Here is an 18,144-nt window from a genome sequence, read left to right as displayed (position 1 = left end):
GAAAGTGCTCCATGTATCAGCACTGCTGAAGAAATAACTGGGTTTAATTTTGACTATACTGTGGAAAAAAAAAAAACAATCAACCAAAATCCTAGACAAATAACAAGTACTTCATTCTATCAGGTTGAAGCTTTTTATCATTTCATGTAAGAAAGAACGACGCACCCTTTTCTTCTATACACAGTCTGCTGAAACATGGAAAGTGACTGATCAGAACAGGAAAAAAAATAATCTGCCTTGTCTATACAGTGAAAACTCTTCAGATAGCTCGTCAGAGTTATGAGTAGAATTTAATATTCAAGAGAAAGAATATGTGACATCAGTCCTGATTGTTTACATTTACTGTGTCATCTTCTGGAAGGTGAGGAACTATAAGAAGTTTTCTTCACAATATTTTGCAGACCATGATGAGTGTACCACTACAAACATGTGTTTAAATGGGATGTGCATAAATGAAGACGGGAGTTTTAAATGCATCTGCAAACCAGGATTTGTTCTGGCTCCAAATGGGCGTTACTGTACTGGTATGTACAACTGAGAGGTAATGCATTGAGGCAGTCTTGATTGAAAATGTTTTTTTCCTGTCCATTCATTCATGCAAGAATTGCACTCTTGTCAAATGGATTTAATATCATACCAATACTTTACTAACTCATTACAGGAGATTACTTAAGCTGCCTGGAGTAGAAATAGGTCTTTAACTTGCAGAAAGAAAGAAATGAATTATTTAATAGTATTGTGAAAACTACAACAGATGATAAATGAGCTTTTGAAAAGTCTTGGAGCATTGTAAATACAGCAAAATATGCAAGCCATTCATGAAATGGTAAAGTGAGCATCAATATGCAAGTTTAAAAGATTTTATATCCGTGAACACACACAAGTATGTTTTACACATCATTATTCTGGCAATTCTGAGTGCATAAGTCATAAGACATTGTATTTGCCACATAGCATTACAAACTTTTTAAGGTGGGGTCATTGAAAAATTAGATTAAACATTTTAAGATTTTGAGTCTGATTTAGCTTCAGTTTAAGCAAGCTAATGGAAGATGCTACAAGTAAAAGGAGGTTTGGGCCTCGGTTACTTTTATTAAGTACAAAATCATCTAAATCGTTCTTTGATTGGAAGTTGAAATATTTCTAATAATTGTGGCTTTCTTAATATACATATGTATATTAATATAATATACATGTAGCTGGCCTGTTGACTTTGATAGAATTTGATGACCACTGAAAAGTTTTTTGAAATTAAAATTTACCATCATATTCCTTGATTACTGCTTCCTTAACCATATGTTAAAGCAAAGTGACAGTATCATGAGCTAGACAAAGGGGAAGATACATCACTAATTTTGCATAATGTAGAATTTTAAGGGCCCCTAATCCTACATTTTTTCTGTTTGGTTTTTTTTGGGGTGTTTTTTTTTTGTTTTGTTTTGTTTTTTGTGGGTTTTTTTGTTTGTTTGTTTTTCCTTTTTTAATGTGCAGCTGGCATTTTGTTTTAGCGTACTTCCAAAATGAGATTTTTATTAGAAACAAGCAAGGATATGTTGATGGTTCATCTGCTATCATAATTTGGTAATGTTCTAAAAATAGTAATTATAATGTTGTTTAAAGACAGCTAACAGATTTTTAATTGCATTACCTCCTATTAGATATTGATGAATGTCAGACATCAGGAATTTGCATGAATGGTCATTGTGTGAATACTGAAGGATCCTTTCGGTGTGAGTGTCCACCTGGCTTGGCTGTTGGAGTTGATGGTCGTGTGTGTGTAGGTAGGTGTAAATTCAATTTTTTTTCCATTGAAAAGCAAGTGGAATTATCAGTTTGACAAATTAAATGAATTCATCAGATGACATTCTTCCAGATAATGTTGACATCAAACCACATACGATCTGTTCCAGTATTTGTCTTTTGTTTTGCTCTATGTTTGTGTTCAAGCATGTGCATGTGTGCATATATATGTATATATACATATACATGTATTTGTATCTATGTTCAGTTGTGTATCATCCACTCCAAATCATTAAACCAGCTACGTATCTTGGTTGCAGCACTGGTATTTTTCAAATCCCCCCTTGTCAATTCTTCAATCTGAAAACATTTTATTCTTCCTGTACCACAGTGTTAAAAATCGTTGAGCAGGAGAAATAGTGAAAACTGGAGAGACTTGATTCTGTGAACACAAATATCACTATTAAGAACTATTAGGAATTTTTGCATGATGCAATCCCATAAACCTAGTGTTAAAAGACAAGTAGTTTAAATTCCACTTTGGCAGCTTCACTTTTGTTACATGGCCTTGTGCACTAGATGTTACTGGTTACAGGGCTGCTGTTGGAACTGTTGTTGGATCAGGCCAGCTGGTTATGTCATAACCTCAGAACTTGTACTGAGCTGTGGCTAAAGATTTGCACAATGTTGTTGGCTATCCGCTGAGACACTTTATTATAACTCAGTCTGCACTTCACATCTCTGTCCAAAGCTATAGCCATCCAGGATAAAATCACAGTTTTATTTTACCCTAGTTATTTTGCAGAACCGTACCTCAGTCTGTCATGAGCATTGTATGATTTGAGCATTGCCTTCTAAGGCACCTGGATGTGTGCAGTGACTTTCACTAGGAAAACCACCTTGACCACAAGCATGGTGGCGATAACATTTACAGCTGTTGAAGTGCTATGCCGCAAAATTTAGGAGTCTGGAAATACTATTCTCTGGAAAACCATGGATGGAGAAGCATGTTTCTTAGGGAAACAGATACACGGTTACAGCAGCACCAATGCTAAACTCTGATCCAAGGCATGAAATAAGTTCTCCAGTGTTCTGATGTAAGTAGCCAAAGGCTGATCAAACTATATATGGGAGCAGTGTATGCTCACCAGTAAGGTGCACACTCATAACTGCTGTGATGTGGGGAGCCTGAGCTTGGTGAGATACCTACAGCCTCTGGACAAAGTAGTGCCTGTCCTTCTCATCTTTGCTATCAGCATGGGAAGCACAGCCCGGGAGGACATTCTTCTTGTCATATGATCACTATTTTGGTTCTGGGGGAGTAGCTTGGTCCTTCGTTCTGCACAGGCTTTGTGAATCACTAACTGTAGATAAGACTGTTTTCCTATATGTAATTAGGCGATCCTCCCCAAAGTCCTTGTGCTTCTTCTATGGAAACTGCTTTATGTGGAAAAGCTTTCTTCCTAGGCAGAGCAGTTGCTCAGTACATCTGTAGCTTCCTCCAGCTGCTTCCTACACTTCACGTGTTTGAAGATGTTCCTACAGAGAATTTCTTTCACAGTTTCCAATTTTTCCTCCTCCTGCAGTTTCACTCAGTGCCATTTCTTTTCCTTGAATCGCTTCTCCATTCTGTCCCAGACGCATAAGAAAGAGGAAGCTTTCCCTCCTGATAAGGCCTTTTGTTCATGGCAGAGCATGGCAGAATGGCATCTGGACTAGGAGGTGAAGGGAGAGGGTGTGATGCAACCAGTTATTTTGCAGAGTACATAAACAGACATTTCTTGTGCAAAAATTCTTGATGTTGTCAAGCATAGTAATCTTTTCCTGCTGTCAAGTGCAAGCAAATTGTATTGGCTTCACCTAGACTGTCGGCAAGGAATAAGCCTGAAATCTGAGCCACATTTAACTGTGCTCTAGAACGATTTGTTCCATGGGATACCAACAGCAAGGGAAAACGTTTATGTACAGGCAATCCTGTTTTATAGTAGCCAGCTTACGACACTCGAAGAACCGGCAGTAAGGCATTGCCAGTTCTTATTTGGGTTGGCACAGGGTATTCAACATCCACTGTGAGGTTTTCCATGCGACTTCTCTCTGTTGTTTTTGGGGTCATCTTTTAAGTGTCTGGATTCCCTCACATACTCAGCTTCTGAGTGCACTCAGGCTCATGTCCTGGCCATAAGGTATGGTAGTTTTACAGGGAGCTTGACAAGGAGCATAAAGAAAAACCATGTTCTGGCCCAGTGCCAATTTGCTTATTAAGACAACCATGTTGCATAAATGCTTCTAAACAATCTGCTGAAATTATTCTGCTGTGCTCCTCCTTCTGGAAATAGGTAGCCTCCAGTATTACCTGGCCTGGCCTGCTGCTGAGTTATCATACATGAGGAACGATTTTGGAAGTAAATAAATATCTACATGTCCAGGTTATGGTTGTTGTACTTCACAAAGGGAGAAAATAGTCACCACATGCTGATTCAAGCCATTCTGTTCTTCTTATTGAGATATGTGTTGAGGGATTTACAAAGCTGCTGTGGTTGTGTGGGTTATCTTTTCTTGGTGCTATGGAATGCTTTTAAATTTGCTCGCAATATGCTAGTCTAGATGTTTTTAATGTGCTCTGGACACAGCTCCAGGAGCTATGTTGGGAATTGGCCTTGATGCTGTCAGGATTATTGCAGCAGATCAATGCAGGTGTAGCCAAAGCAACCATTTTGTTGAACAAATTTTTAATTTTTTTAGCTCTCATTGACATTGTCTGCATACATTTCACTCTCAGCCTAAAAAAATAAATTATTTTTTGCTTGCCCTTTCTTAGATACTCATATGCGTAGCACATGCTATGGAGGCATTAAAAAAGGAGCATGTGTTCGTCCTTTCCCTGGTGCTGTGACAAAATCTGAATGTTGCTGTGCCAATCCTGACTATGGTTTCGGAGAGCCATGTCACCCCTGCCCTGCGAAAAACTCAGGTAAAATTTTATATTTCTTTGAACACTATGATGAACATACAAATTTAAAAAACTCTTGTTCAGATCAGATTGTTCCTTTATTTGGCTATGAGTAATAATACTTAAAGAGAACAAGCAGAATTCTCTGATGAATCTGTAAATTTCCTAGTCAGATCAATCCAGTTTAAAAGAGCAGCCTATATAAATTTTAGAAATGTTACATTTGAATCAGTTTTCCAAATAAAACTGCTATTCAGTGGAAAAAAAATCTCATTAATATAGAACAGAGATGATGTATCTTGAATACTATTTCATTCAGTGATTTCTAGATAGCAGAAAAGTATTTCGAAGAAATAAAGTAAAGCTGGCACTATGATTTAAAGCAGTAACTGAAGGGCACAGTACTGTCAAGACTATAATGAAATCTTGTAAGTGTTTAATTCTTGTTATCAAATTTTGTGTTTGTATATATGTGAAAGTTCAGGGTGCAATGCTAGTTGATGTACTAATAGTTATTTGATGTGAACATTGGCATTTTATTAGTTATGTTGTAGAAAAATTATTTAAAAAAAATCAGGTGAGTTTGGGTTAGGATTAAAGGAGATGAAACACTGGGAATAACATTTTCTTCTTTCCCCAACATCTCTTTGCTTCGATGGAGTAGCTGAATTCCATGGCCTGTGTAGTAGTGGAATAGGTATTACAGTGGATGGACGAGGTATGTTGCACATTTTCTTCAGTGTATATCATTCAAGGTTAAAAAAAGAAAAAAATAGTCAGAATTATATTTTTCTTTACCATACTGCAGTGCAGATTTTTGCCTCAATATTAGCATATCCGCTTTAGTATCTTCAGTGTCAAATACAGTAATTAAATGTTGTCTAAAAAGCCGGTATTCTTTACAGCACTGGATTTTGCCTGACCCTGACAAGAAAACGTCATCCATTTTATAGGTTTTGCCTACAATTTCTTGTTCTTAGAATATGCATAAGACAGTTCACCCTCATCTGGAGAATGACGGGAGCCACTTACATTTGCAGTTAATTATCAGTCAGCCAGGATAGTAATAGAACATTTTTTCACTTCAGATCCAGTCTTCACTACAGGGACCTTTTCCATGGAGAGATCATTTCTCTGATGAGTTAGAGTTGGAAGGGAGTTTACTAAAAAAGATCCTTCAAAAAAAGTCCTGAAAGTGGGCAATTGCATTTAGTACTGGGAACTGTAAAGCTCTAGCCCCTTTTTTAGTACCTCAGAGAGAGGAATATTGAAAAAAAAAAAGCTGAGCAAGGCCTGAAGTAGGGGCAATGCAGGCTGCAGCTGCCAAATAAGTAGAGCATTTTGAAGGAGTGGTGGAACACAGTGTTATGGTTTTATTGCTAGATAGTTCCCTGATGAGTTAATAAAGTTGCAGCCAAATTGAAGTTGATACTGTACATTTACTATTTCAATTCAATTAATTTGTGTAGCTTTTCTCCTTCCCATCATCAAAGCTCCAATTCATTTCAGCAGGAACATCATTATACTTAGTAAGAACCTACATAACTTCTAAAAATATTATTATAATTAAAGAAATTCTGTTTCTGTTTAGTACTGTAAGTATATATGCATAGTTTTTTCTTCTCTATAAGCTCATTGTTTAACACATTGCCAAACTTACAAGTAATTTGAAATTCATAGAGTTTGTAAATTGTCTCAGTTTTCAGTGAAATATAAAAGGTCCCTTTGAAGAATCTCTGAATCTCATGGAGAAATAATGGCAGTGTATCCTAATATTGTACAAACAGCACCCTACCATGAGAATCTGCATGTAGTCTGGTGGGGAAGTTATACGTTCTTTCGGATAAATGTGAGATACAATTTTTCACTAGAAACATTAACTGTCATCTCCACCAACTGCGTGATGAAGTCTACAATTTCTCAAGGATTCATGTTTCAGCTAAAATCTGTCTTTGTTTAGTTTTTAAAGAAAACCCTGGTATTTTCTGTGCATCTTGTTCAGTGACTTTGCATACAGTTTTCTTGCTGCTACTCCTGTTACTGCTTATACTAAGGGTCTGTCTTTGCCAATTCTATTTCCTAAAGGAGAGGAATACTAATAGCACGTTCAGTCGCTAATAAAAATTCTGTTTTCTTCCTCATGAATTCTTTTTATCAAGACTGAGTAGGAATACACTCACTCTTCATCAGTGAAGCTGTTGTGATAGAGATTTTATTTGACTTTTAGTTGATACATATTTTGTTAATTCAACTGCAGTACAAAACCACATGCCTAGTCCTTTCATTCAGCTTGTGGTTATCAAATGCAAAACCTTCATGTCTTCATGTGAGAAATCTGGACATAGGCGAGGACAGATATTTTGCAATCTGTCTGGAAATTTGATACAGAGAGATAGAGTCATGAAATTGTGGGGCTTGTCCCAGTGATACAAACAAATTCAGTAAACCACAGAAAACCTTTTGCTGAGAATTAAAAACATAAAGCTAAATTATTACGCTAATTCTTATTTTCTCATTACAATTTCAGATGTCTCATAGCATTGACTTTAATCCAGGGACAGAATGATTTTTCCAAATGTATATCTGAGTATATGTAAATCATGATTTAAACTGCATTATGATTAAAAAGAAAATGTCCTTTATAAAAAGCTGAGTGGCACAAGTATAAACCAAGCTTTTTATGAAGTCACAGCTAGGCCAACACCCTTACTGTTCTTTCCAGAGTTTGGAAAGGGAACTATTTAAAGTAATGGGCTTACCGTATGGGAAGAAATAATGTAAGTATTGAAAAACCCTCTTTTCCTCAGAGGTAAAAAAATATTAAAACTAGTGTTCTCCTGCTCTTACAGTTCATAAGAATATTTTGGGATTTTCCCACTGCAGCAGAAATTCTATATGGGACTGTAAATTCAGGGAATATATCTCATTTATTATCCCAGTCTATCAATCTGAGAACAAATTTACATTTCCGCCAAGTGCTGTAGTTTCTGTAAGACTGAGTACATTGTGGTGTTGACCTATGAATTATTTCTGTATTAGGAAAAGTATTTGTGTCACCTTATAATTAATAACTTCATACCCAAGTCTTTAAACTACAGTCACTGGGTACACAGGAGAGATATTTTGCATCAAGGTATTCTTGCAAACACATAGGACCCTATTGATATAGGTTGGAAATTACATCTGGAGGTCATCCAACCTAACCTTCTTCTCAGATCAAAGGTAACTTCAAAGGTAAATCAGGTTTCTTAAGGCGTTGCTCAGTAAAGTTTGTAAAATCTCCAAGGATGGAGTTTCCATAGCCTCTCTGGACAGCTTACTCTAGTGCTAAACTGTTCCCATGAGGAAGAATTATTTTCCTGGTCTTCAGTTAAATTTTCCTGTGTTGTAACTGTTGCTACTTTTCTTGCCATTGAGAACCTCAAAGAAGATTCTGGCTCCATCTTCTCTGTAACCATCTATTAAGATCACAGAGCTGCTATTAGATGTCTTTCATCTTTCTTCTTGCTGGCTAAACAAGTCTATTCCCTCAGCCCCTTCTCATACATTAGGCACTGATCCTGCTAGGGGACCTAAATTACCCTGACATCTCCTGGAAAAGGAGCAGAGCAGGCTGTATGGTGTCCAGGAAATTTTGGAAAAGCACTGAGGATAATTTCTTAATCCAAGTGACAGAGAGCCTAACCAGAGGAGAAGCATTACTGGACCTGTTCCTTATCAGATGAACTATTTATAGAGGTCAAGATTGGTGGCAGTCTGGGCTGCAATGATCATGTCTTGGTGAAACTCATGATCTCTAGGGTATGGGCCAGGTGAAGAGTAAAGCCTGAATTTTAGGAGAGCAAGCTTTGAGTTGTTTAAGGAATTAGTGGATGGGACCACCTGGGAAACTGCCCTTAGGGAAAACAGGAGCAGAACAGAGCTGGCAGGTCTTTAAGAACATTTTCCTGCTATCACAAGAGCTCTCATTTCCCATGTGTAAGAAATCAGGGAAGAGGCTAGCATGGCTGAGTAAAGACCTTCTGGTCAAACTAAAGTGTAAGAATGAAATGCATAGACAGTGGAACCAGGAATACGTATCCTGGGAAGAATACAGGGACACTGCCCATATGTATAGACATGGGATCAGGGAAGCTAGGGCACAGCTGGATCTGAGTTTGGCAAGGACTGTTAAGAATATGACAAGCTTCTACAGGTACATTGGTCAAAAAGGACCATTACAAGAAAATGTACACAGGCACACACAAACATGATGAATAAGACAGGAGAACTAGCGACTAACAACATGGAGAAGGCTGAGGCACTAAATTTTTTTTGCGTGCTTTCCCACTGGTAATCACTCTTCCCGTATCTCTCAAGTCTCAAACATCAAGGGAGTGACTGGGGGAATAAAGTCCTTTCTATCATAGGAAAAGATCAGGCTCAAGACCACCCAAGGAACCTGAACATACACAAGTCCATGGGACCTGGTGAGGTGCACCTGAGGAAGTTGGCAGATGCAGTTGCTGAGCCACTGTCCATCATATTTGATGGCAAGCAAGTCCCAAGTGAGTGCAGAAAAGGGACTATCAGACCCATTTTTAAAATGGTGTAAAAAAGAGGACCATGGAACCACTGACCATTGAGCCTCACCTCAGCACATGATAAAATCATGGAGCATATCCTTCTGGAAGTTATGTCAAAACATGAAAGATAGATGTGATTAGGGACAGCCAGCACGGCTTCACCAAGGGCAAATCATGCTTGACTAGTCTAGTGGCCCTCTACAATGAAGTGATTGCACCAGGGGACAAGGGAAAATCTGTTAAGTCTTTTGATATGGTCTCTCACAGCATTCTTCTGTCTCCACTAAACTGGAGACAGATGGCTTTGATGAATGGGCTGTTAGATAATGAATCGGCTTCATGGTCATGTGCAAAGAATTATGGTCAACTACTCAATAGCCAAGAGGAAACCAGTAACAAGTCCCTCAAGGGTCCATACTGAGACAAGTACTGTTTAATGCCTTCATCAATGATCTGTGGATCAAAAATCCACATAGTGGATTGAGCAGGTTTGCAGATGACACCAAGCTGAGTGATGCAGTTGATTTTGCTAGAAGCAAGAGAGGGATCTTGGCAGGCTTGAGAAGTGGGCATATGTGAACTTCATGGAGTAGCCCAAAACTAGACACAGTATTCCAGGTTTGGCTTTACTATTATTGAATAGAGGGAAAAAGAAAGCCTTCTGGCTGCACCCTTGCTGTATCCTTGCTCTGAATGACACTCCCAGCACCCAGTAAGTCAGATGTTGTTCACATCTATCACAGGCTCATGTTTTCCATATCTTTCAGTACCTGTTTATCTTACGTGTTGTGTTAATACAGATATTAATGAGTGTGCATTGGATCCTGATATTTGCTCCAGTGGAATTTGTGAAAACTTACGTGGCAGTTATCGTTGTAACTGTAACAGTGGCTATGAGCCTGATCCTTCTGGAAGGAATTGTGTGGGTGAGTTGCTAGATTTTTTTTTTATTATCGTTGAATAATTCTTCGCTATGTTGATGCTAATTTTAATTGACAGAATTTAGGTCGTAGGACATCTACTTCTTGAAGCTACAATAAAATACAAAAAAAAAAATCTCTAATGAAAATGCTAATATTCTTACTAATGTATTTTTTTGCAATTTGGTGAGGCGTATTACCGTTTAGAAAGTGTAAGCAGGACATATTGCAGGTTAGGAATTAATTTTCTCAAAAGCATGGATCAGTTTATATTTTAATGTACGGAACTTCTCAAGGTCACCTAAAATGTGTCCCTTTCAAGGGACACATTGTGTGATTGTCCAAGAAACTCAAAATTAACATCTATGGCTCTTGAAAACACTAAATTCTAAACTCATATTTCTTTCCTTACTTAAAATCAGATGATGTTAGTTTAACAACAGGTTAGTTTAGAAGAGATTCTTTACAGCTGCCAGACTTACATCTGAGATTCATCTGGAGAAGTTTAGACTTTATTGTCCGAATACTGCAGGAATTTATGAACATAGCTTGCAAAATCTAACATAGCTGGGAAAAAGCCTCCAGATTGCAATTCTATATCATTTTTGGTTTTCTCCTTTCTCTCTTTCTCCTTAACTTAAATTCTCTAAAAAATCTCATTGATTTTTTATTCACAGTGTTAAGTTTGGGAAATCCAGCAGTTCAAATATAGGGGTTACCCTGAAGCAGGATGAAGTGTCAGGTTTATCGTGGCTTATCCTGTCAGTATTATTCTATCAGTTTAAGCATTTGTTACATGTGATTGGCATAGACAAGCAGCTTCAAATGATAATCTTTTTTTCTTTCAAAAGATAATTGATAGGGCAATGAGGAAGATTGATTGCTTTTTATTGGCACCATTTACAGTAAGAGAAATTCAGGGAGTGATGTTGATTTATGTTTTTTTTCCTATTCAGTGTGCTTGATGTGCTGGTCTGAATGATTGGCATTTTTTTAATACAATGTACCTTGGGAGGGGATGTACAAACGTCTGCTCTTAGGATGTCTGCCATACATGGATAGTACAGTTTAGATTTTAATGCCCATATTCACTTCATGGATAACAAAAACAATTTTTGCCCATAAAACAGGATTAGAACAGTTCTAACACATTGGTTTTTGTGTGTTTAAAAAGAAAATAGACCTTCATGAAGTTGTTCCAGTGATAGAGGCATACATTGGCAAAGAACCAAAGATCATTCCAGAAAAACATAAGTATTCTTTTAAAAGAAACCATGAACTATTTTTAGAGTCTGCTAGTGAAAAACTTCAAAAGCAGAACAGAAATTTTGGTGATAAGAATCTGAAAACCAGTTGGACTTTTGAAACTAAGGACTGGCATTTTCCTTGCTCAGTCACTGTTGTAGAAAACGCTATATCCAGCAACCTAATTGTTGCTGTAGAAAGCAGCAGGGGCTACTTATGGAGGTGAAGTCATATCATGGCATTTCCATTCACTGGCATGTCTAATTCATCTTTTTGCAGATATTGATGAATGTTCAATGAACGGGTTGCTCTGTGATAACGGTTTCTGTCGAAACAACCCTGGAAGTTACAGCTGCACTTGTCCAAAGGGTTATGTGTTCAGCACTGGGACGGACACATGTGAAGGTGAAAAAAATTCCAAGTTGTGTTAATTTCATTGTTTATTATATAACATTAAATAATCACAAAGATGCAGAATGGTGATGAATATGAGGGGAAAAGATGGAAATACTGTATAAATCATTGCATTCTTCTTGTAATTTCTCTGCAGAATGGCAGTTCTTGCCATTGACTTTTTTCTAAGTGATCAGTTCATATTTATATGTAAATATTCTTGTTTCCTTAGATAAAGGATTTTTAAGCTGGAATAAAGGAGAATATATGCCTGTTTGTTATCATGTAGCAACAACACCTAGTTTATCATTTAGGGAAATACATCTGTTTTGATCACAAAGTCTGTTCTTTCTTTTCCCCCTTCAATCTGTGGCAACAATTCTGAATCAAATTCTGATATTTGTCATGCTTTATGTGATGTTTGAATTCCAGGATGTGGATGTTATTGCTTAGTAATACTAGAATTGTCCTATATTTTTACAGTATAATCAAAATTGCTCTCTGATATTACTAAGGAACACAGATGTTAGAGCAATGAAGGTGTTACATAGCAGAAACAGGTTTTACAGTGCTCAATCTGCTAAATTGTCTTAATGCCTAGTATAAATTCAGAATGTTCACGTGAAATTTATTCTTCAGGGTCTGTCTATATGTTTAGTTTCTGTACACCAAAAGATTTCTAGCTGTGAATATAGCTTGCCACGTGCCCTTTAATATGCATGTTTCTTAAGGAATCTTCTAGAAAGAAAAAAAATGGAATAATATAGTAAAGGGAGGTGTTCATTATGAAGATAAATAGGCCATCAGCTTCAGAGCATATAACTGACCAAAAAGTAGACAATGAGATGCCAGAATGCAAACAACCTAGTCAAAATTATTGAACTAAAAATACATAGATTTTCAAACATAAAATGTAAATTTGTTTTTGTATGGCATCAGTAATACTCATATTAAAAGTGGTTTCCTGATTACATTGAGCCACCACAGAGCCACCACAGCCTTAGGAAAAAAAGTGATCTTTTCTGTCTTCTGGGCATCCTTATCATTGCAGTGTATTTTCTCCCGTGCTGGAAGAAGTTTGGGGATCAGTACACAGTTAACCAAGTCTGGGAGACCCTTATCATATGTGAGTGGGGTTTAAGTGGAGAATAGCATGTGGGAGAGTTATTCTTGAGTGGAAATGAATTTACAAATTCATTTGAATTAGTAGTTCATCGAGGAAAGGGTGACTTATTTATAGCATTGCTAGCTGATACTGACTGCAAGACCATAGTATAAAAAACCCCAAACAAACAGTTAAGATAAAGAAGAACTTACAGGAAAATACTAGGAAGATCTGAAGAGAAGATACTAGGTGCATTCTCCAAATTATGAACCAATTCTAAACCAGAATGATTTATTCAAACTAACACATTTAGCACCTTTGACAGTCATCTAGTAACTGAGATATTTCGTAGCTCAAGCCAACATGAGCATGAGGTTGAAAATGCGCTTGCACCTTAAGCAGGCCGTTACCTAAATTAAAATCTATTCTGTTCTGAAAGAATAATTACTAAGATGATCATTCAAGCTCATTAAGTAAAACTGGGTTTCTATCTGGTGGGTTTGGTGAGATTTTTACTGTCATTTTCTTTAGTAATAATTTTTTTTTAGATATTCATTAAAGAACATACATGAGTACATTTGTGATATTTGTACTTTGGCTCTTGCAAAGACTGATGAAAGGGTATTATTTGATATTCCAAAAGATTCTATAGAAGGACAGATCTGTTCCTGTCTCATCTCCCTTCATGGTGGTCATCAGGTTTAGCTTGTTAGTGAAAAGGAGGATATTTTGCCATCTTCATAGAATAACACTGCCTGTGCTTCTCTTGGCTGTATTTCAAAATCCTGTATGTCTACTGAACTCTGAGCAATGAGGTTGTGTTTGGGCATGAATGCTTCAGTAACATTTAAAATAATAAAGCTTTTTGTTAAAGGAAGAAGAAAGAAATCCTGTTTTCTCATTTGGGAAAAAAAAACCCAACAAACAACTGATCATTAACTAAAACTTCTGATTTGTAAGAGTATTTCCTTTCTGAACATAGTGTAATCATCCTAAAATGCTTCTCTTTTTTATTGTCTTTACAGCAAAATCTGAAGGATTTTCAGGGTTGAAAAAACAATACTATTATCTACGTTAACTTACATACAAAGATCATAAAGAATCTGTCATCTTAATTTAGAATCTCATGGTTAGATTGTTGTTTAAATTTAGCTGATCAGGTAAAAAGAGCTGATCAGAAGCAGTTTGGCATAAAACTGTCTAAAAAAAACTATTAAGGGTATTACTTTTATGTTAAGTGGGTTGGCAGCAGAGGAATAAATTAATCTCTTTCTGTTGAAATTCTGTTTTTAGAGAAACACTATGTAATTCAGTTTGGAATTACAAGGTCACTATTTTTTAGAAGCTTCTGCAGCCAGAACTTCTCCACTGTACTCTGAAAGTGCTCTGATGCCTATTACTCACCAGTATATTTTCAATGAATACAATTCTCATCAGTGACTGTGATGAACGGACAAAACCTTTCACTTTTTTTCATTTATAGCTCAATTGGAAATTTTTATCAGTTTGTTGTGAGGAGCGGGGGAGTTTTTGAGGCTCCAGAGTCTGCAAAAGTTGAAACTTTTACAACAAGCTTCGTGGTTTAGATTGTGTTTCCAGTGACATAACTAGTTAAATATAAACCAGATGTGCTTTGAAGTTCAGTTTCAAGAATGTACAGTGGATAGTTTCAAATTTTTTTCTCTGACATTCACAATGTATGCTCACTTCACTGAAGAAAAATAATGGTTTTTAAAGAAACCTTGATACATATTTTCATACATAGTGGCTTTTATTTTAAAATATAAAACAAAATTAAAATCAATTTGGTTTCTGGCTTACTTTTAAAAAATATTACAAGAAGCTGTATGCAACAAGTTCTGGAGTTTGTTTACATTGTGCAAAGGATACCTTTTCATCTGATTCAGCAGAGCACTTCTGCGGAAGTGCATTCATGCTTTAATTATTTTTCCTGAATCGTGTTTTTTGGGAATAGTCAATACAAAATTATAAACCTGCTAATGCCCCAAAGCATTGGTTTTGGTTGTTTTGGTTGTCTGTTTGTTTGTTTTCTTTTTTTTTTTAACCAGCAGAGTGCTGAAGGATGTCAAATGCGGAAACTAACAAGCTCTTCTTTTGGGATCAGAAGTCTAGAGCATATTCACAAGATTGTTTTAGAAACAACCAGATGTTAATGTCTGCAGATAGGTGTATTCTAATCCTGAGTGAAAGCTGTTCTCCCTCTTTCTACTCCATAGAGAAAAAGGGGATGAGTATTCCTTCACCTGCTTCAGGGAAAATTGGAGGCATATCCATTTATGTCGTGGTTCCATGACACATCTTTCCTCACCCCTGGTGTCCATGGTGTCCAACTTTCACCATTCTCATCCCTAAACATAGAAAGTAACTACTTGTTTGTGGGATCAGTAAAGGGCAGGCACTGCACTTTAGAAGGGAAGACTGAGACTGGGAGAAAAAGAATCATTGAAGGAATGGTGAAAGGGGAATGTCTGCTGGAGACAGCAGCAACCTGTCAGATTGAGTCAGTTGTTTTGCCAGGGAACATATTTGATGTAAAAAGGAGGGAGGGTTGGAACTGGATCATCTGACTTTGATGTGGAATGTACAGCGTTTTAAAAATGCAGACAATATTTTAGTTCATTTCCATGAAAATGTTGATCTGTGTATTTAGACATACGCAAAGCTTTTTCTTTAAAAATCTGCTGCTTCTCTATGCTGTTGGAGCTTGAAGTTTCTTGAGTAGTTTCTGTGTCAGGATGGTGCCTCTTTACTCTGAAAATGTGCTCAGATGTGGCCAGCTTGTAACTCTCATTTTGCATGTAGTCAGTGTCCAAAAACCCCAAATATTCTGTGGCACAGATCATGCTTCGTCCCTCATGGGAACTTCTCTGAAGCTGCATCTTAGCTACAAGCAGGGAAGATCACTTGCAGCTAACTGGACGGAGAAACACATCTGCATAAAAGCATAGACATAAATGCAGAGACTAATCAAAGATCCTTATGACCCACAACAGTACAAGCATACAACATTATTTTCAAAAAATACACTCTGAATCCCCAGCAGTTTAGGTGTGGGGACTTGTGACACCAGAAGTCGGATCTTTACCTTTGCAGACCTTGGTGACTTTATCTTCCATAGGCTTGTCCAGACTGCCATTGATTAATGCAAGCTTTCAGCATTTTAGGGCAACGATTTCCAATTTCTCTACCTGCTGTGTAAAGAACCATTATTTCACTTGTTTGGCTACCACTCCTTTGTTTTTTGTCTTTGACATGGAGAAACCATACATAGCTTAATTTTAGTTCATTTGTCCTGCATTTTAATTTTTTTCTCATTTTTTTAAACTAGCCAAACTGCTGAAAGCAAGATGGCAGATAGAAAGGAAGAAAAAGTGTATCTGTCTTTCTCCAAGAGCATTTCTAGATGGATAATTACTCGACATACAGTGCATATTTAAGATTATTTCTTTGTCTCAGTGTGATCCAATTGTAGGAACCAGTATCTGGTTTCTCTGCAAAAACAGCAGACTACTATTCACTATCAGGTATTACTGGCTGGGGAGAGAGAGGGAAGCAAAGGAGGCAGGGAACATACCTAAGTTATTAAAACCTGAGGTAATAAATTGTGAAACGTATTTATAGGGAAGGGACACAGGTAAGCATTGGCAAGCTCTCCAGACTACCAGCTCAGATACAGAGGAACTTACAGCTTGCTCTCTCAGAAGTAACTGGCTTTGTAGGTCTACTTCTGTACTGTGCTTCCCAGCACATCAATCAGTAAATAAACAGTGCCAGACCAGCCTGGCCTTCCCTGTTCATACACACTCTTGTATTCTCCATAGTTAGCTACCTCAGGACCCAGTCTAAGACAAAATATGACCAATTGTGGGTAAGCAGGAGGTTGTCAGAGTACCGTGGAAACTCTGCCTAATGCCCTGTGGGACTACCAGCCCATAGCAGGATGGGATTTACCAGCTTGGGTGCTGCCGACGCAGTTAGCCAAGCACAGCCAGCCTTCGAAGCTGTGTGGATGTGCTCATATGGCATGCTGTCTTGACAATAGGGCCTCCTAGATCTTATATCTCTGTATCTGTGTATTATTAATGTGTAAACTCGGTAAACCACAAGTTTTAGACTGCACAAACATGAAGATCTGTCACTATCCAAAAATTTGCTGGCATCCAAGTCCTGTTTGACCTCTGTGGGTAATTGTAGGTAATTGTATAAAGGGACTGTGAAAATTGACTTTTAAATTGTTTGGTTTTGGCATGCGAGAGAGATCAGTTTCCTAAATTTCTGGGCATTTTCCATCTTTTATTTTCTCCCCCCCCCCCCCAATAATATATACATAATTTGGTGAGTATTTTAAACACGTATTCCTCAATATAATCCCAGAAGATTATGAAAGAATAGATCTCTAGTGAAATTAAAACTTGATACATCATACCAAATAGTAAATGGTGCCTTTTCCGTGACTTCTAAAAAAAGAAGTTGTTTTTGTTTGTCTTGAAACTGATCTCTTGATGCTGTTAATGTTTCCTGTGCTTAACTAGATCCTCCATTAATTTATAATTAATTTAGACCAGGCTACTTTAGTTTGTGGTCATGACATTGTTCCTCAAGCACTACTAGCAAACATAAGCAAGCACTAAATGGTTTTATTTCTGGCCTACCAAAGGAACTGTCTTGTTGGATTACAATGTATGGCTTAATTCAGGACCTAAATAAAAAAATGAGATTGGTTGAGTTGAGGAAGAAATGGTGGATATCCATCTGCATTTGTTCTTTGAAAGGATTTCCTAGTATTGTTTTAATCTTAAAACTGATTTCACTTAAAAAAAAAATAACCAGCAAATAGTACAATCTGCAGGAGTCCTATTCTTACATGTGAACTGGCTTAAACAGCTCACAGGGGTAATAAATAGAAGTAGTTAGCGGCTCAAGGGAAGTACCATTTGCAGTATTCCAGTTTCAATTCCTATTTCTTGAACGCTTTCCAAAACTTGAGAATCACAGCCAACATTGTTTTATTTTGCTCCTGACAGGGCTTTCTTAATTCTTCCAAAGCCTCACGGAGCCATAAATGACAGAAACAATAAGGTCTTTGTGCACTGCATGCTGTGTCTGGAAATGCAGTGCATTATATGAAACAAGAGTTTTGTTTTCGCACAGGACAGTTACAGTTGATGCTGGAAAACTTTATAGTCTAAGTTGCTGGAAATTATT

General features: G+C 37.2%; 1 protein-coding gene across 1 annotated transcript in view; it reads left to right on the top strand.

The window, feature by feature from the left end:
• The window catches only part of FBN2 (fibrillin 2), a 159,974-nt gene that overhangs the window by 65,049 nt on the left and 76,781 nt on the right, over positions 1–18,144 (top strand). The window contains exons 14-19 of the mRNA XM_065662467.1: positions 402–524; positions 1,659–1,781; positions 4,559–4,711; positions 5,355–5,408; positions 10,056–10,181; positions 11,700–11,825. Of these exons, the coding sequence (XP_065518539.1) occupies positions 402–524; positions 1,659–1,781; positions 4,559–4,711; positions 5,355–5,408; positions 10,056–10,181; positions 11,700–11,825 (705 nt within the window). The remainder of the gene's footprint in view (positions 1–401; positions 525–1,658; positions 1,782–4,558; positions 4,712–5,354; positions 5,409–10,055; positions 10,182–11,699; positions 11,826–18,144) is intronic.

This window comes from Lathamus discolor, chromosome Z, assembly GCF_037157495.1.
Source record: "Lathamus discolor isolate bLatDis1 chromosome Z, bLatDis1.hap1, whole genome shotgun sequence".
In the NCBI taxonomy this organism is placed as follows: Eukaryota; Metazoa; Chordata; class Aves; order Psittaciformes; family Psittacidae; genus Lathamus; species Lathamus discolor.
Note: the sequence above shows the minus strand (reverse complement) of the source record. Positions and strands in the feature narration are given on the sequence as shown.